Source organism: Gossypium arboreum, chromosome 12 (genome assembly GCF_025698485.1).
Source record: "Gossypium arboreum isolate Shixiya-1 chromosome 12, ASM2569848v2, whole genome shotgun sequence".
Taxonomy (NCBI): Eukaryota; Viridiplantae; Streptophyta; class Magnoliopsida; order Malvales; family Malvaceae; genus Gossypium; species Gossypium arboreum.
In genome coordinates, this window is record NC_069081.1 from 5,955,422 (window position 1) to 5,976,072 (window position 20,651).

Below are 20,651 nucleotides of genomic sequence, written 5' to 3' on the forward strand. Positions count from 1 at the left end.
CTTTTTATTTAGAAGTTCTACCTGATTCAACAACATGGTGATCGAATCTACGTTGAAAACACCGGATGCTTTCATCGGCTTCGTTCTCATGACTTGTCACTGATAATTATTCAGTGACATCTCTTCTATAAACTCATAAGTCACTTTAGGTGTTTTGTTATTCAGAGTCCCACCGGCGGCTGCGTTGATCAATTGCCTAGTAGAGGGGTTCAAACCATTGTAGAAGGTTTGAACCTGTAGTCATAAAGGTAACCCATGGTGAGGACACCTTCTCAATAAATCCTTATACCTCTCCCATGCATCATATAAGGTTTCTAAATCCATTTGCACAAAGGAAGAGATATTATTCCTCAGTTTAGCTGTCTTAGCCGGTGGAAAGTAGTTTAATAAAAATTTCTCAGTCATTTGCTCCTCGTGGTAAGGAGTTCAACCACTGTTTAGCCATATTTCTTAATGAAATGGGGAACAACCGAAGGTGAATGGCATCGTCAGAAATGCCATTATCTTAAAAGTGTCGTAGAATTCCAAAAAGTTAGCCAAATGAGTATTTGGATCTTCATCTTGCAAACCATCGAACTGAACAAATTGTTGGATCATTTAAATGGTGTTCGGCTTCAGTTCAAAGTTATTTGCAGCAATAGCATGTCTCACAATACTCAATTCAGCCCCAGTTAAATTGGGCTTAGCATAATCCTACATAGTACGAGGAGCAAGATTTGCGGATACTACAGGAGGTAGCTGATTATTCTGATTTTCAGCCATCTCCTTAATAATATTAATGATTTCCTTTTGCTCTTCCACAGTACTTTGTTGACTCTGCTCGCTTTTCTACGGTTTCTGTGAGCTGTACTGTCGATTTCACTGTTAAATACGAGAGGCCCCAACGGGTTTCTTCTAGTCATATACTAAAGGAACCTGCCAGAAGCAAACAAAAGAAAAATTAGAAAACAAAATTAAACTAAAAATAAAAATAAAAATAAAATGCAATAAAAGTAAAAAATGGCTAAATTAATAAAATTTAGTGTTCCTAATATCTTAGTCCCCGACAATGGCGCTAAAAACTTTATGATGATTCACTTAACTAACTAAAATCACGACAAAAGCAAACGCACATATCGAATAGCAGTATAGTTATGGTGAGTTGTGAATATCGTATCCACGAGGACTAAAAGTACTAGTAATTACCATCTTTTTATTATTTAGCCCATAAATTGAAGGATTGTTTTTAATCTAAAATTAAACTAATTACTAGGCACGCAACAGAGAATTAAGTAAGAAAATATTCGAATGAACCAATGAAAGAGACAATACCCAGGCAAGAATCCACCTAGACTTCACTTATTATTCTGAATCTAAATTAAACGATTTATTCACTTGCCTTGATCTGTAGAAATCCCTAAATTATATTAATATCTCTTTCGAGAGTAAAACTAACTAACTCTAGGTTGATTAATTGAAATCTCTTTCTAATTAAAACCCCTATTGTCGTATTAACTCGACCTATGGATTCCCCTATTAGATTTGACTCTAATATGATAGATTTATTTCGTCCTATTTCTAGGATTACATGCAACTCCACTCAATTATGTCAGATCTACTCTTAAACAGGGACTTTTGCTCCACTGAAATAAGTACATCAATCATGAATTAATATCCTGAAAACATTAAAACATGGAATAAGTACACATAATTGAGATCAAGAAATCAAGTATTTATCATGTAATTTAGAAATTAAATAACAAAATCCATCATAGGTTTCATCTTCCCTAGGTATCTAGGAAATTTAGTTCATACTTTGGGAGGAAAGCATCTCAAAATTAGGAAAACAACAAAACATAAAGAAACCTAAAAACTTCTAGATAAGTTGACTGGAGACTTTCAATCTTAAAGGAGATCCAGCTTCTGAGATGATTCCGACAGCGTTCTTCGAGTAATTTCTTTGTTCTTCTCTGCGTGCTCATTTAGGTCTTCTTCTAGTGTGTTTTTATAAACTTTAGAATGCTCAAAAACCCTAAAAATTGGATTTTTCTGCGTGTTGGGGAAATAGGGAGCGATATCGACACGGGCTGGCACATGGTCATGTGGCCAGCCCGTGTGGCTCACACAGGCATGTGCTCAGCCCTTGTGGATCCTAAAAGTAGCTCGTTTTGTCCAATTTTGGCCCTTTTGGATCTTTTTGTTCCCTTATTCTCTCCTAAGTATAAAAACATGAAATTAAAGGATTAAGAGTATCAAATTCACTAAATTAAATAATAAACCATCCAAAAACGCATCAAGAATGGGATTAAAACATTACTTTATATATACTAGTTGGGGCTTTGGTGTTATATATAATGAATGGGGTCGTACATATATATTATACATGGTTTTTGTTTTATATAAATATATAAATTGATGGGATTTTTAAGGTATGCTAAAATTTGACGTCACAAAGGTCACTAAATAGGTATGTATTTATATGTAATATATATTCATATATGGATATGTAAAGCTTGCGAGTGGATATAAAAAAAATATTATAATATAGATTTTTATAACATGTGAATTTTATTGATAGTGTACATCTATACATGCAGGAACCCGTCAGTGAATTATGGGATTTATGATATTGTGAGTTTTGATTAGTTTAAAATTATATTATTGTGAAATGTTAAATGCGAGCTCGACAGTAACGCTAGCTAGTTATATTGCGTAATAAAATGTGATTAATTAGATATATTGGCAATGTAAACACTTAAAACCATTGGCTATCATTGGCATGCCATAGGATTGTGAGTACTTACCCTTTTTATTATGTGTTGGGCATTGTGGCTCGAAGATAGCGTTGGAGAGATAAGGAAATGTTGAGCATAACTCCATTCACTGTAGATAGTGTGGTGTGTTTGGAGAGTGTGAGCATACATGCTACACTTACATGGAGAAGCGTACAACTTTATGAGTCACGTGGTCTGATTTGGAGATATATTTCTCCAATGAGTATATAATTTGATTATGTTTCATATTCACAAATTGCCAATATATCACTGTATTATGTAAGAAAATTGTGTTACATGTGAATTGTTCAAGTATGTTCAAATCCTTACATGTTTGGTGAGTTTACTTGTGTTGTATGACTGTGTACTCACTGAGCTTCTCCAAGCTTACACCCCCTTACTTTACCTTTGTAATATCCCGAATTAGGGCCTAAACGGAATAGTGGTTTTGTGACCACAAATTTGAGATAGAAATAACTATTTTATAATTATTTTGATGTTTATGATATGATTGCATGATTGTGTGAAAATTTTGTGATGAAATCCTATGCCTAAAGTGCTAAAATTGAAATTAAGGACTAAATCGAATAATTTACAAAACTTGCATTCTAGGAGTTTTTAGTATGAAATTGCTTTGGAATATTAATGAGGAGGTCCTAAATAGAAATTTGACCAATTTCTAAGTCTATGGACAAAAATTGGACATGGATGGAATTTTTTTGAAAGTTTAGTAGGAAGGGCATTTTGGTCATTTAGTTATTAAAATGAATTAAAAACAAAATTAAAAGCCAATTTTTGTCCATCTTCTTCATTAGGCCAAAATTTCAAGGGTTATCCATAGCTAGGGTTTGTTTCAAGCTTCCAAGCTCCATAGTAAGTGATTCCAAGCCCCGTTTTTAATGTTTTTTACGTTTTTGGAATCCCGGTAGCTCGATTAAGCTTATGCTAGCAATAATTCAACCTAGGTTCATATTTGGAAAAATACCCATAGCTGAAATTTGTGTATTTTGGTGTTTTATGATAGAATATGAGGTTTTAAATTATGTTAGACAACTTGTACTACTCGGTTTTAAGTGAAAACGAGTAAAAGGGCTTAATCGGTAAAAATACCTAATAGTCATAAGTGCATGTTAGAGTGTGAATTTGATGTTGCTATAGAAGGGAAAAATTATCAGCATGTCATAAAACATAGTAATAAGGGATGAAGTTTAATTCCCGAGCCTAGGGGCAAAAGTGTAATTATGCAAAAGTTTAGGGGCAAAAATGTAATTTTGCCAAAGTTCATATTAAAGACTGTTTTGATGAATGTATGTATTAAATAAGATTAATTTGGCATTATAGATCAAGAGAAACGAGATTCAAGTTGCGATCGAGGGAAAAACAAAGTTTACGAAGAATAGGCTCGATTGCTAATATTTTGTATCGAGTAAGTTCATGTGTAAATGTAGTAACATAATTGTCATTTTAAGCAATTTAATGTTGTTTATATGATATGGTGCTTATTATTATCATGAAATGTTATGTTTTGTGGTTATTGTTGAATAATATGTAATTATGTGAATTACTTGATAAGTATGAACTATCACCAAAGTATCGATTTCGATATTCCGTGGAAGACGGCAAAGATGTGTAATCGAGGAAAAAGCCTGTTTGAACCTTGGGAATAGATTAGAATACAAGTGACATGTCACTAGGATATTTGAGTTCCGAACTTGTTGAGTTGAGTCCGAGTTCACTTATGGATGCGAACGCCCGAGCTCGTTGAGTTGAGTCCGAGTTCACTTATGGGCGGGTTACATGGTAGCTTGGCTGCATAAGTTCCGCTGACTATTAAGTTTGTCTAGCTGCGGGTATGGCACTTACGTTCATGAAATCCGCGTATTCGAATTATATTCCGATGTGTTCAACGGGTGAATCTTAAGTGAATGAGAAGAATGCCTAAAACGAAGTTGATATATTGGTAAGTGTGGTGAATGAGAAAATTTGACAGGTATGTGCTTAAATCCTCGGGTTGAGAACTTGGTATGATGAAACCGTAGAAAGATATTAAATGCAAACGAAACACGAATGTCTTGATATTGTTTATGCAAATGATGTTTTATGTGGAATTGCATGATTTTGTTACTTGCTATTTGCATGTGAACTTACTAAGCATTTATGCTTACCCCCTCCTTTTCATTCATTGTAGTTGTTGACAAGCCGACTTGAGAATCGGGGATAGGTCAAAGACTCGTTCACACTATCCGAAGGCCTAAATTGGTAAAATGGCTTGTGTATTTTGAATGTGGTATGTATGGAAAAATATTCACCTTGTGTAAATGATTTTATGACATGGTTATGGTTTGGTAAGAAAAGGGTTTGTGAATGATTAGCCATTGGAATGGCCAATCTAAATCATATTTGATGCCATGTATGTTCAAAATGCTATTTAGTCCATGGAAATCTATAGTAAAGTGAAATTTGTTATAAAACAGAATATTGCTATAGCAATGATGTGAATTTGAAAAATCACTAAAAATAGTATAAATTGACTTAAATGATGAATAAGTTAAGGAATCGAAGCTTAATGAGTCTATTTTCATATGGATTGAACAAAACAGGTATATGAATTATATTTTATGAGATATTGGAATTTTTGTGAAACAGGGCCAGAGTGATTTCTGGATCCCCTGTTCTGATTTTAAGAATTCACCATAAATTGTAAAAAAAAAATAATTAGAAGTCATTCTTTATATGTACAGATTCTTTATTGAGTCTAGTTTTAAGAGAAACAAAGGGCATAGTCATTGAAATTCTGTACAGAGAGAAATCTTATTCGTAATACACAGAGGTCAGAGAAGTCGAACCCTGAAACAGGGGAGACTTTAACTAGTAAACTGTACTAATTTGCCCAACCAAAAACTTTAGAAAAAAAAATTATAGATAGATATATGAGTCTAGTTTTAGGAACAATTTACGGAATTGGATTTCGAGTTTCGGAACTCGAGATATGAATTTTTAAGCGACTATAACGTAGATTGCCAGCTTGTCTGGAAGTTTTAAAAATAAATTGTTTGAGCTATATAAGTAATGAATTAAGTCCGTTAACACCTCGTATTTGACTCCAGCGATGGTCTTGGCTACGGGGCATTACAACCTTACAGATAAATAGTTCCCGGGTTAGCGAGGAGGGTGGCAAATTGATGATCCATAGCTAGGCATTTTTTAGAGTATGTGTGTTGAGATTTTAAACTCCGAAATGAAGGTAATGTGGATCGTTCCAAGGTTTTAGTTCTAAGATTAGACTTAGACTTTTTAAATAAAATTTTCAACTAGTAAACAGACATTACGGGCTGCTGTTTTTTTTTGGGGGGGGGGATTTTTGAATGTTATAATTGCTTACTTGATTTCTTGTTTAAATGGTTTTATTACTTGATCAATCTGATGATAATTCAATGAACTACCATTTTTGCAACTAAGGGAGACTGCCAAGTATTAAGGTACGCCCTATACCTTCTGATTGTGTAAATGAAATGATTAATTTAGAAAAGCATGCACTTAGGTCTAATTTCGTATATGAAATATTTTGCAAATGAGTGGTGTGTACGGTTGGTTGGTGTGGTTCATAAAATTTTAAATTAAGAGTCACCTTTGTGGCTAATATGATGTTTGAAATTCAGGTCAGACCGTCCCGACCGGATTTGGGCATGACCGTCCTAACCAAGTTTGGGAAAAGCATCTCCCAATTGGACTTGATAGGCGGCATATTATTCTTTTAATCAGTTTGCTCATTTTCGATTAGATTAAGGACATGTTTAGGTTGTCTACTAATATAAGTTGTCTTTCCGTATTACAATCCAACCACGTAATGTTGCTTAGTAGTGAGCAACATTTGCTTCTATTTTTCTTTACATGCAAAAACTACGCGAGGACAATATACAAAATATTAATGTAATTCATGAATAATTTTATTAACCAATCTGTTCAAAAAACTTACACGTGTACTTAGAAGAAAATACTACACTTAAGGCATCAAATCCAACATATATACAATCAATTTATATTATTAGATGTCTAAAATCAACCAAAACATGCATTCAACATGATATAGAATCATTTTCAGGTCTTACACAATCTTACGAAAACCCTAAATTTAATCAGAGATAGAAGTAGGAACAAATTTTAAAGATTTAAAAATACAAGGTTGACGTTGCGACGTGAGGAAGTTCCTCGTCGCAACGCAACATACTGTCAACCCTTGTCACAATGACCAATGTCCAGTGTCGCACCATGCGTTTGCATTCAGATCTCGTCGAGACGACATCTGAACAACGTCACGACGTCACATAATGTTTCTGCAAATTCATTTCAATTCAACATGCAATTTTCCAAGCAAAGCATAATACACACACACACCCCTAATATCAGCAATGTAAGCAGTCCTCAAACACCAATTGATGCACTTCAACACCCTAAATCAACAATATATTAATGTCGTATCACTTACAAGTTAACTACCTAGTATATTACATTTCAAGTCTTAAACATACCTATCCATTCATCTATGCCATAGATAGTTGTAGCTTTTAATACATTTCAAACCACATTTAGAGCTCATATTCATACCACATCCTATTGACCAAATTCTATTCCAAAAGTGCGTATAGATATAATTTTACACCAAAATCAACCAAACCTAGGTACATGCCATTTAACTTACGAAAGAAAGTACACTAACATTATTGAGTCCAAGATCTTTGTCTGAATGCTGAAGCTGATGCTCGTAACCTCAAAATTGGATCTAACTTGCGCACACAAAAAAATCGTACGCTGAGCAAAACACTCAATAGTAAATCTATGATTCAAGATAATATAAAAAATCTTATGTAAATACACACATGTCAAATTCAAGTTCAATTCACCATTCAATACACATACAATTTCATACAAAATTGTTCCATTATCTCACTTCTTATACTTATCATACCATTCCACATTATGATTCACAAGTTACATAATCACTTCACACCACAATCATTCACATACAGTTATTCAATTTCATGTCACAATTGTAAACATATACTTAACCATGGGGGTGAGCAAAATCCAATTCAATTCAAAAAAATCGATAAAAAAATTAATCTTGAATTAAATAGTTCGAGTTATTTGAGTTAATTGAGTTATTCAAATCAAATCAAATAAAAAATAAAGTTTTTCGATTTAACTCAAATATGAATTACACAATTCGAGTTATCCAAAAATTCGAATAAGAAAAGACAAAACTACGTCATTTTGATAAATGTTTTCCCAATTTAAAAGGCAAAACTATTATATTATTTATGTAGTTAAATAATCGATTCATGTAAATGCAACATTGAGTATAAACAATATGATTTGTTAACTGGGCTCCACTTGACTCGAATTTTTTTTACTTGATTCAATTCAATTCGAAAAAAATCCAAGTTGAGTTCGGTTGCTAAAATAGGATATGTCCACTTGACTAACTCAATTTTTTTAACTCAATTTGATTCGACTCAATCGAATATACGCCCCTACTCGTACACACAAACATGCAATCGAGTATACAGTTTTACATGTTTTAGCATGTTTTCAAAGAACTAACATACAACAACATACATAATAAATTTTGGTATATTACTAAACTCCCTTATTCCACCCAAACACAGCTCTAATAACTTTTCAAAATGGGCCCACATGCTCAAGCTCACGTCTGTGTAACCCACATGGCCAGGCACAGGCCGTGTGTCGTGACTATCACTTTCGATTTTACACGAATTTACGGGTTTTTTGTTAGAGACACACACTTGTTTGCTTTGGAAGGTTGAAACCACATCAATAATAACATTCTGCATAAGACATTAACCTCAACCAATTTGCAAGAATACACAAAACTAAACTTAGGACATTCGGTTCTTGCTCATTTAGAGCATTCGACCAAAAAATGACAATTACAAACTAGCCCCTAAACTAGGGCTTTCGGTCATTACCCTTAGAGAAGAGTGTAACACGCCAAACCTGACCTAATATTTGGATCTGAGTATGATATGTCACTACTTCAAGTCAAACTAACTTCAAAACTTTTTTGCAGACGCCTTATATAATTCTTACAAAGTTATAGATATAAAACATACTATAACTATTACTTTGCTATAGTTTAAATGAAATCATTAACATTTTATAATAACGTTCAAGCTAAATAGTGTATAAGTTCGGAAGAACAATTTCACTAAGAAGAATGTAAAACTTTAAGTTTAAACTTTGATCTTTAATAAAGATCTCATAAAAAAGAGTTTTAACCAAATATAATTTCTTTATACAAATTATTTCCAAAATACATTTATATGTCAACCCTATGAGTCATGCAATATACAAAACAAAACATTCAGCTCACAAGAAGCAGCACTCTAGTGTAGTCCTTCAAAAAAAAGTCTTCTTTCGGTCAGCAAGACTGAGAAGGAAAAGGTAACAGAGTAAGTTCATACGAACTTAGTGAGTTCCAAAAAGGAAACATACATAATATTAATGATAATACAATTGAACCTTTTTTAGGGACTTACATGCATTAAACATAGTACGCCTAATGGTTCATACAGAACACAGATAGACTCAGTATGTCAACTTACTTATCACTTGGGCTTATACTATATGCCAACTTAATATAATGCAGACATCCATTTTCATGTCAACCACGTACCTAAAATTCATAATTGGAAGCAAATCATTCAGTCTCATTCACATAAATTATCCCCTTCATCTCCTTATATCATTTTCATTCAGAATAACATGTTTTATCATGATCTGGCAATCTGGTTTGCAATATAGCTACCCTACCAGAGGCTACACAAGCATATCTCATCATCTTTATCACCACATATCAAATTATATCATAAATATCAGAAGTAAGTGGTAGTGACTTAAGCATGGAAGATGTCACTTACTTCATGTCACAAACAGACTGAAGTTAGACTGATGACTCTGGGTAACCATTATCCACATATACTCTTTTCATCCATTACAGAGGAAGAATACTTACCTTATATGAATTATAAAATAATGAAAATACAACACATGGAAATAAGAAGGAACTCACTAGAAACTCTAGCAAAACCTACAAAGCAAGTCATTTGCCTTTATCATTTGGACCTTTGTTAGCTTCTTGAGCTAAAAGAAAGATAATTATACATATCAGATCATCAATTTATCAAATTTGATCATGCATGCAAGAATTGATAATACTTAATCGAGAATTAGAAAGTTTACTTCCTAAAAAAAAACATTCTAACATTTATGCATGCAGAACAAAAAATACGTAAATGACTTTGAGGATAACTTAGGGTTCATCAGTAATTACCAACGAGTTGGTACTAACGTATAAGTTGGCTGAATATTGTGAACCTTCACTTTGAAGAAGTTTTCTAAACTTAGGTTTTTAGAGAGTTTCAAAGGAAATCAAGAAAGAAGAGGAAAATGTAAAAGTGCTTAGAAAGACCACCACTATCTTTATATACTTAAGCACGAAGACAAGGATTAGTGGAAAAATTAGATAATCCATTAACACTATTGATTCTTGTGATTAAGTGCACTTAACATAATTTAAGTCTTATCATCTACAGTAGTCTAGTTCCATTCTAACTAAATTCCAACTTAACTAAATGAATCACAATATTAATATAATAAACAAATCTAAACAATTGCGAACGTAATGAGTTCACCCAAAGCATCTAGGTTGGGCAGGTACTTAACAGAAGAGCCTATCAAACCTTAGAGCTTGTCAAACTAGGATTTTACCAAATGGTGCAATATACAAAATTTATACTTAGCTAAGACAACACTTACTCATATCTATCCTTATTTTACCAACAATACACCAAACAATAATCAAATACGAAGACTTCACCAGGCGCACTATTACAAAGAGGTTTTTGAAATCCTCAATTCGCCGGAGTAATCGTTACATGTTTTTCAGCTAAACAAAATAGCATAAGAAGAAACGATTAGCCAACAACTATTCAACCAACCATCAACTAAAAACCTCTCAAGTAAAACCGAAAACAACACACTTAAGCATAAAACGAATGACACTTATGAAAAATTACGATTATTATACCGAAACTCCCTAACCACACACGGCCAACAATGAAACCAAAAGATTAGCGACAACTCTGGGAAAAATCAAGGTTTGGACGAAAACAAAGTAAAGAAAGGAATCGAAAAAAAGAAATAAAAGAAAGAAAATAAGAGATTGTCAACGTGAAATTATGGAAAAATCGAAAGGCGAAAGGAATAGCAAAGGGAGAGGACGGGAGAGAAATTTCAACAACAAAAGTGAAAACAGAAAAGTAAAAAAAGTGGTGGAGAAGGGGGCGACACAAGGGAGAACTTTTAAGAGATAATCTCTCAATTTAAAAAAAAAAACAAACTAATTAAATTCGACTAAATCCAATTTTGTTACTATCCCTATTAGGTTGCTTAGAATTTGAAATTGACTCTCTTTTTGAGCACATGGACGGCACAACAAGAAGGAAGCAAAAATAATTTCCACTCTAAGCACAACAGGATTCAAACATGGGACCGAAAGGAAAGAGAATGCTTAACCATTGAACCAACATGTTCATTCTTATTAATAAATGTACAAAAATTAACAAAAAGCTAGACGTGCCGAGCTAGATATTGAGAAAAATAATAAAAATTTCTAAGGAAAGTGAATCAAACACAAACTCTTAAGCACACAACCAAAACACCTAACCACTGAACTAGATAAACTTACGTGACACATTTTAGCACTCAATAATTAAAAACTTGGGGCATTACATAATTAAGTTAATTAACCTTAATTTAATTAAAAAATTTATTTTAATCAAGTTAATGATCATATAACCTCACCGTCCACTAATAAATATTTTAGCATGGTATAATTGTTGTTTTAAACCTTTAGTTAATTGCAATTTAAGTCTCCAAGCCATTTACTAATTAAAAATCTATAGCGGTTGTACTTTACAATTTAGTCTATAAGCCCTAACTAATCACAATTTTGGTCAAATTGAATACCCAAACTTCAATACACCTACATAATAACTCCGTATATATATATATATATATATATTTAATATTTACAGAATCAGTTTATGGAAATGAAATCCCAAAACCATAACTTCCGACGCCACTGGAAATTGGGTCATTACAAAATGCAACTAGATTGTAGGGTAAGTTTAGAAATGGTTCTAGAAGTCTAAACAACCTCAAATAAGCTTAAAAGATTTGTGGAACCTAAGCAATGCATTTAGCCTTTGAATGTAGCCTTCCTTGCTCAAGTCTGAGTTCCAACTCGGGTAAGGGATATTACAGTATGGTAGACTATGCTTTGAATCAACAAATCATTTTAATTAACTGAACACATCTCTCACACTGGTTTCAACACCATTCAATGCACAATATTCGAGGATATTGTTATGGTTGTGTATTTGTAATCTCTTTTCAAGAATATTGTTAAAGTTCCTAAAGCGATCACATTTCACGCTCACATAAGTAGATCCCATCGAAGGTGTTCTCGAAATTATAACACTCTAACATATTTATATTATAGGTCTATTAAGACTATTATTCATCCCTCCCCTTACCAATATGAATACCTAGCACTTTTTATCCTGTGATGATATATTATATATTATTTTATAATACTAACAATCATATACTAACGATGTACCGTATTTCATTGAATTCAAGACTTGACGTTGTATCAAACGATAATAATTACGTTTAATGGAGCACAGTTGATTATTTTCATTTACTAACAACCTAATTTGTTTTCACTTTTTATTGATTCCGTCACTTCATCTTGTTTAATTGCATTACATTTTTACTATAGTAATTTTTCTAAGAATTATATTTTAATTTAATTATGCATATAATTTTTTTCTTTTTCATTTTAAAAAAAATAGAGACCAAATGTGCGATATTTCATTTTTGAAAAATAAATTTTATTTTTATAGGAAGGTGTTTATCATTTAAAAAATAGAATAGAGAATAAAATTATTTTTTAAAATAAAAATAGAAAATAATATTTAAAAACACAAATGTAGTTTGAGCCTTGGCTCTCTCATCATCAAAAACTGGGTGCTTAGATCTAATGTTGGTGCCCATGTAGTGGTTAGTTGAGTTGTTGAGGTTGTTAATATAGTTGTCGGGTATGGTTGTTGAGAAGTGATCAATTATGCTGCTAAAATGATTTTTGTTGAGTGCATGCAGCTTGTATGCATGCTCCATTAATAAGTTTTTTTTTTTAGTTGTAATGTAATTTTGCTTAGTTGAAAATGAATAAGTTTGATGGCAGCTTGATGTGCTTAGATAATGAATGATTTGTTTAGTTGACTTGTTTTAGTATACAAGTAATGTTTCACAAGTTACTAGACTGATTAGTGATAATAATTGTGTTTGATAGGTTGATTGACTATAAAAAAAAACATATAATGCTTTGTTGATTGGTAATAAAATTCCGTTTTTTATTCCTTACTGCACGTTTGTGAGCAAGTAAATTTTTTCATGCTCCTCGCATTGTTCTCTGTTTTTGTTCTCTGTTCTTGGCTTAAAAACTCCAACAATAGGTGATTGGGTAATAATAGTTTCTTGGGATTTTGGTGAAACTCTTTGTATAAGTTGGCTAAGGTAAAAGCATGGTGGAGAGACTTGGCACTAACATTTTCACGAGGTCCTGCGAGAAAAAGTTCACGGCATCTCCTCCTGTTAATTCACTCTACGCAGAAACTAGTCAAAATTAATCATGCTATTTGGCTGCCCTACCTTTTTGTTTCAAATTCAACAAGGTCATAGCCATAGGGTCTCCGTATAGTTCATCACCAAAGCAATCTTCCAGGGCCTTCTGACCACCCTCGTAAGGCACCCAATTCTGGTGCCATATTGATGACACCTACTTTCACCTTTGCTTCTTCTAGGTGTGATGAGCATCGAAAATTTGTTTTGAAATTTGTAATCACATCATCACCATTAAAACGAGGAAAACTATCTTTGCTTCCCTGGTGGCAAACTTCAGATCAACACCATTAAATGTAAATTGTAGTCGTCGTCTCTCCTTGATGTGATTGTGCCAGTATTTGGTATCTGCTGCAGATTGAGAGTTGCGATGTCCTTTAAAGCGAGTGTAACTTGTTCATGCGATTCTTCTTGGTTCTGTAATCCAGAACGTAACGTGCTTTAATACCAAATAGTAAGATCAATTCACGGCGAGATAGGGTCTAGAGTTGTAGGGAAGTTGGAAGTTGAAAGTTGAAAGTTGAATAGGACAGAGGCTCTAATGGTGGAATTGAGACACAGAGAGAGGGAGGAAGAAGATGATGTTTCAAGAATGAGATTGTATATCATGAGAATTCCTTCATGTAATTACAATTACTATATTTAATTCTCTAGTAATTCACTTACAGTTTACAATAGAAAATCTTACTAACAGCAGTTGACCCCACGCCTTCAACGCTCACTATTTTACCCGTAACAGTTTGGTTGGCAGCTTCAAAAGGAAGCTAACCCAAGAGGATGCAAGTTCTAACTCAGGACAAAATAATGAAGTGAAGCCTGTATAATAATAATTAAGCTCAGAAGTGTTTTATTCTAAGCAAAATAGTTACAGCTTGTTATTTCAGAATTCAAAGCCTGATGATCACAAACATTCTTTATTAATCAGCAACAACTTTTTGTTTGATAATATACTTAAATAAGCAAAGGTGGAAGAAGAGGATGTGCAGGTATATGGCACCTAAGTTCAGCCCATAGCATACTTCTGGGTCCAGTTTCGAGCTGTTGATTCGTACTTGAATTTGTCAGTTTTGCACAAATGAGCAATCTCCGGAACTAGAGGATCATCAGGATTTGGGTCTGTTAGCAGTGAACATATTGACAGCAAAACCTATAGAGAATAGAATATGTAAAGTTATTTTGATATATAAGCCATTATGCAGTACCCCAAATCAACCGACAAACATACTACCTTAGATATGGTGAGTGCAGGACTCCATTGCTCTTTGAGAATGTCTAAGCAGATATTGCCATTGCTGTTTATGTTGGGATGGTAAACCTTGGTCCTGAAGGCAACCTGAAAACAGGTTTTTGTTGGAAAACAGAATAAGGTTAATTTGTTAGATAGTTGGAAACTATAACAAGGACTCGAGCATGGTTTCTTATAAAAGAAAATATTCTTTTCTATGTTTTGGGAAAATTCCGACTAGGAAATTGTGTGACTACAGTTTAAGTTGTATACCTTGGGAGGTTTAAATGGATAATCAGGTGGGAAATGAATGGTTACAAGAAAAACACCACCAGCATAGGGACTATCGTTTGGACCAATGATGGTTGCTTGCCAATGGAACATATCCTCAGCTACGGGACCTGAAAGTGCAGCCATAAATGGTTAAATGAATCGATAACCAACAATGAATTCGCAGTTGTGGCTAGGCTCAAGAAGGGATGACTTTTCTTCTTTGATTTTTATATTACTCTATACCTGCACTGCATGACGTTGGTGGATCTCTCTGCAAATCCTTCAGCTCCTTCAGTATTCTTTTCGACGCCATTAAAGAAAACTTTGAGACTCAGAAATGGGAATTTAAGGAATGTGGTTATTAAGTGAAATTACTTCACAGAAGACCTTCATGGGGAGGATAGTAATGTATTTAATGGAGGAAATGCGAGTTGCTAGAAAATAGAGGTCCACCAATTCTTTTTCATACTGATGGAAGTGGGCACAGTATATATTCCAGATAAAAAGTTAGCAGTACAGAATCAAGGAATTTAGAAAAGAAAAACCATGGAAGATGTTGAGCCATATAAATAGCACAAAGATATTTTTCATCCACTGAAACTGAGTGGTCATCACTTGATTCATGAATAGCACAAAGATGCCATTTCTAATCATCTTTCTCAATAATCTAGAGGGTCAAAGAGGCCAAATAGAATCATTTGTTTCTAAATGTCGTTTAAAACTTTCCGAGTCAACCATTTCATTCCACGGAATTTGTTCTTTCCGTAGACAAATTTGATGCTTAAATAGAAAATCAATATGGTGATGGTGATCATATTCGTATGAAGCACCACATGACAGCCACCTTCCCCAAGGGATGGCTTAAATATCAAAAGCCAGGGGAAGCTAAATCCATGTTGTATCTTGGAAACTGCTTCTAAGTTGCCACTACACTCTCCACCCACGTCGATACAGGAAAAAATATTCCTTCTTAGCTTAACTGGCTTCTCTGGCTGAGAATCTGAGAAAGCAAAGAAGTTGACATGTCTAAAGAGGCACCACAGAATTTGATCAACAAAATCTACCAAGAGAAAACGGATGCAAATATTCATTGTGAAACGATCTTCTGTCTTCACAAATCTCAATCCCCCCCCCCCCCCCGGCTCTTTTCCTCTTATTCGAGATCATAAAATTCGATGTTCCTGACAATCTTAAATACAATGGAGGACCAAAGTGGCAATGCAAAACCACACATATATTAGCAAGTTCCTTTAAATGTACTAAGATCATATTACATCACAAGATACAAGAGAAAACAATAGGTTGTTCTCTGCAAATGTAGCCAATGGATCAAAGCATATCTAAACCCAAAGAAACTGAAGGGGATAATGTGCTTGTTGACAAATACATGAAAGACCCTTGATATACAAATTCAGAATACAATCCAAGAGAAAGAAAAAAAAAAGACACATTTTGATGCTTGTAGAAAGTTCCCTAGTTCTGTCAGTTCAGATAACATACCGAAAGGAGCTATTTTCTCAGAGAGAAGAGATAATAGATATGGTGAGAGACTAACAGATTAAATGGCTAATTGTTCATGGTATCTGGCACCAATATCACTTCTTTGCATGATCACAATATTGAGCAAGCTTTTTGTGCCTTTCTCTTCTTTTTCTTCTTCTTCTTTGGAGGCTGGAGAACTACTTTGATGGCCGCATCAAAGACCGCTTTCACATTCTGTATTTTGAGAAGTAGTTTATCAACAATCTTTTCCAAGAGTCGAAAAGATAAGGCTGAAGATAAAATTACCCAAATATTGTACCTGTTGTGTTTTTGAACTACACTCAATGTAAAAAGGCGCTCCAATTAGCTTTCTCAATTCCTCACCCTTTGGGGGAAAAAAATCAAAATTAGGATCTCTTGCTTTCAACAAAAATGACAGCATGATGCAACAATGCACATAACTCAGCAGAAGTAGTTGTTACTATAAAAAGCATCTCTGATCAGTACCTGTGCTGTGGTAATGGGCACCGCACCAGGGTGATCTATGAAGAACTGCTTATCTTCTCGAAGATCTACAGTAAGAAAATTTAGTAGCTGTTAGAAAATCATAAAGATGGATGGATGGCTTTAAAGATAAATTTAGCAGTTTCTGATGTCAAATCTACATCGGAAAATGTTCCAGGAATATTTTCTAAGGAAAGTTTGGAACAAGAATAAAAAATTACAGTTTGAGAAACGGAGTGCTTTCATTAGCTTTAGGAAAGGTAAACTTCCATTAGATAGTTGCTTCATAGCTTTCTTTGTTATTCATCTGCCACGTGGACATTTTTTCCTCTTGTGAAACTAATATGCACTTCATTCCCCCACTATCCATAGTGAAATTGACAATTTAACTAACTCCAGACAAGAGTGATGAACTCATATGGAAGTAAACCCAGAATATGGTTTCCAAGAGAAAACATATTATAGGGCCCAGCTTAGAAATTTTTCAGTTATATTCTTTGTTTCCCATTTTCTTCAAATGTCGTCATCTCAGATAATGAACATTTTATTGGGTTCATATTCCACTTCAGCATCTCATAGGCTTAGTTCACAATCAGTAACTTCACTATAGTTCCCAAAGATTTCCTTAAAACCAGTAAATAGTGCTCCCAGAATGAATGGCTTTTTCCGAAAGTAGATGGAACTTGTTTCGGTATTCCTTGGTCCCATGGCTAGGAGGAAGTAGGGCTGGGGAGGACATAAGAGCATCAAGATTATTAGACTAACTTCTAATATATCCTAAAGGATTACATTTCATGACTCATTAGGAGAAAATAAATTACTGGAAAACAACAAAAGGTAGTCAATTGTAACTGGACTGATAAATTCAACTGGATTAAGCTAGTAAGTTTCCCCAAACTTGTCCCTCAAAGCATTCTTTTAAACACATTAAAAAACATACTAATTTGATATATAGGCTTCATTTAGCATTACTTTTCAAAAGCACTTTTGGGAGCCATAAGCAATACTAAAACAAGACAACTTTTGAAGTCAAAAGTGCTTTTGAAAAGTGTTTGTGTTTGGAAAAAACACTTCTGGAGTCAAATAACGTTTTTATCCCTCATTTATAATCAAATGTATTTATGTAATATTTATATAGGGTATACAATTATTTCCTTATTAAAATTTGTTTCAAATATATAACATTATATATTTGATTTTGTAATGGCTATATTTTAATATTTAAAATAAGACTATATATTCAAATTAAAATTTACAAACAATTAATATTAATTGCTTAAATAATATTTGAAATTTATACCAAAATATTAATAATTAGTTACAATAAATCATTTTTATATTTTTATTGAAATATCATAATATTAATGAATTTTAACATCATTTAAAGGCATATTTTATACTTTATAACATCATGTCTAAAAATGCACTTTTTTTACAGCAATACTAAACACTTGGATCTTAAAGCAAACCATTTTTCAAAGTCACTTTTTCTTAGCACTTTTCAAAAGCGACGCTGAACTAGCCCATAGTCGGAACAGATTGGTTTTAGGTGCCTTCACCAAGAAGGATAGTCAACTCGAGGCACTACACTACTTCACACACCAAGAGGAACTTCTACCCATTTCTCAAGGGCAATGAACTCCCCTCCCCTCCCCTCCAACCTCTTCCTTTCCCAGGGCAAGGAAAACGTGAAGAAAAGGTGTCGGAAATGTCGTAAATTATGGGATTCATTAGGCTTAAACACAACTTATACTATATATATATATAGAAAAAGAGATTGATTGCAATAAGAGATGATGGAAAGGAAAAAATAATTGATAAATGCAAAATAAAAATTGGAGTAGAATCTGACCAAGCTTAGTCCCAACAAGAATAATTGGAACACCGGGTGCATAATGTCTCAATTCTGGAATCCACTGCGGATTTGAAATAGGTAAATATTAGCAGATCAAGTAATTCAAATGTATATCATCAAAAAAGGCCATGAAAAGCTTAATATCTCACTTTCTTAGCAACATTTTCATAGCTAGCTTTGCTAATGAGAGAAAATGCCAGCAAGAAGACATCTGCTCCACGATAGCTCAATGGTCTTAATCTATTGTAATCTTCCTGTCCTGTTCCATGATAGAAAAACTAAATCAAAACTACTAGAATATACATTGGAATTTTGAAGACACAGATAAGGAAAATTTATGGAATCAAAAGTTACCAGCAGTATCCCACAATCCCAGATTAACAGTGTTCCCATCCACAACCACATTAGCACTAAAGTTGTCAAAGACAGTTGGCACATAATCCTGTTTCCGAAGACATTGCACAAAATGGGGAAAATGTTTTAATCACCCTGTCCACCAGTCATCTTAAAGTAATCGCAAGAATGAAGCAAGAACTAGACAGTCATGATTACAAAACTAGCATCAGCCATCGCTATATGTTGTAAAGTTTTACAGAAAGAAGAAAACTCTAGCACAAGCATGTTCCTTACACCAATGGAAAGGACCCAAATAAAACCCCAATATCATAGCCATCACCCAAGATTCAGCCATGAAAACAACAATAATGAAAATCCCTAAATGGAACTTCCACTCTTCTTTTCTTAACCTTCTTCCTTTATATCTTCTTTTCTGTGTGAATTGGTATTTGTGATATTGGCTTGCATCAGGACTTTTTATCAGGACTAATTACAGATACAGCAATTTCTTTTCTTTCCTCTTTCTAGCAGAAAACTGGCGAAATTTCCAGTTTTAAGGCTTAACATTAATTAGCAGATTAAAAAACTAAGCATCCTTTATCCTAAGATGGCGCATCGAAACTAAAACAGACCAAATCATCACAAACTTGCAAACTATAAAATATCTGCAAGTTTTGCAGCGAAAATCCCCAAGAAATTGACTAGTTAAACACAATTCATGAAGAATGATTCAATTAGTCAGAATAATATTCTAAACCAAATTCAAGATCCCAATGATAAGTATAATCAAAGAGGGAAAAAAACAAATAAAGAAAATAAGAAAGCATCTTTGAGAAAAAAAAAAAAGGAACATTGACGACTACAACCCAGCATAATTTCCGCTTGGTTGCGGAGAAAATAGGGGGGGAAATCCAAGTCAAAAAAAAAAATCCTAAGGGTCAACTTTCTTTCTCTTTCCCGCATTTTCTCAAGATACCAAACAGAAAAAAGAAACCCTAAGAGTGAAAACTTACGGTAGGGAAAGTATTGCTAGTGTAGGAAATGAGCAGACAAGTCTTGCCGACGGCACCGTCACCGACCGTGACGCATTTTATGAACCTGGAAGCACTCATACTTACGCCACGCGTGATCCGTAGAAGTTGAGTCCGCTATTTCTCTTCCGCTCTTTGTTGTCAAAACCCAGACAGAGTGTTGAAAAGCAACGCAAAGTCGAGTGTTGTTGCTAAGGTACAAGGAAGAGGGAAGGAAAAAAAAAATAATAATAGGATTATATAGATAATAGGGTAATCTATAAAAATAGTCAATTTTGTTTGTCTCAGGTTACATTTTAGTCACTTATGTTTGAAATGTTAGATTTTAATCACTTATATTACTATTTTGTTACGAAGCGATGACTCTACCCTTAAGTTCCGTTATCTCTCTAATAGTAATCCTATGTGGCAATCTAACTAGATTT

The 20,651-nt window shown here is 33.7% G+C and overlaps 2 protein-coding genes and 1 non-coding gene across 3 annotated transcripts; 1 reads left to right on the plus strand and 2 right to left on the minus strand.

The window, feature by feature from the left end:
- Nucleotides 1-250: 250 nt before the first annotated feature.
- On the plus strand, nucleotides 251-357 carry LOC128285965 (small nucleolar RNA R71). Its single transcript, XR_008276512.1, has one exon. It is a non-coding gene; the product is annotated as a small nucleolar RNA R71 (small nucleolar RNA).
- Nucleotides 358-14,104: 13,747 nt separating this feature from the next.
- Nucleotides 14,105-15,481, minus strand: LOC108477114 (ubiquitin-conjugating enzyme E2 10-like). The gene is made up of 4 exons (XM_017779570.2): nucleotides 15,262-15,481; nucleotides 15,019-15,146; nucleotides 14,749-14,853; nucleotides 14,105-14,667 (listed from the first exon to the last, which is right to left on the minus strand). Exons 1-4 carry the CDS (start codon nucleotides 15,329-15,331, stop codon nucleotides 14,524-14,526), a joined length of 447 nt encoding a protein of 148 aa, XP_017635059.1. The 5' UTR covers nucleotides 15,332-15,481; the 3' UTR covers nucleotides 14,105-14,523.
- Nucleotides 15,482-16,231: 750 nt separating this feature from the next.
- Nucleotides 16,232-20,435, minus strand: LOC108476587 (rac-like GTP-binding protein ARAC3). The gene is made up of 7 exons (XM_053023127.1): nucleotides 20,209-20,435; nucleotides 19,214-19,301; nucleotides 19,009-19,118; nucleotides 18,857-18,920; nucleotides 17,008-17,072; nucleotides 16,820-16,885; nucleotides 16,232-16,734 (listed from the first exon to the last, which is right to left on the minus strand). The coding sequence occupies exons 1-7, from the start codon at nucleotides 20,305-20,307 to the stop codon at nucleotides 16,630-16,632; spliced, it is 597 nt and encodes a 198-aa protein (XP_052879087.1). The 5' UTR covers nucleotides 20,308-20,435; the 3' UTR covers nucleotides 16,232-16,629.
- Nucleotides 20,436-20,651: the final 216 nt, after the last annotated feature.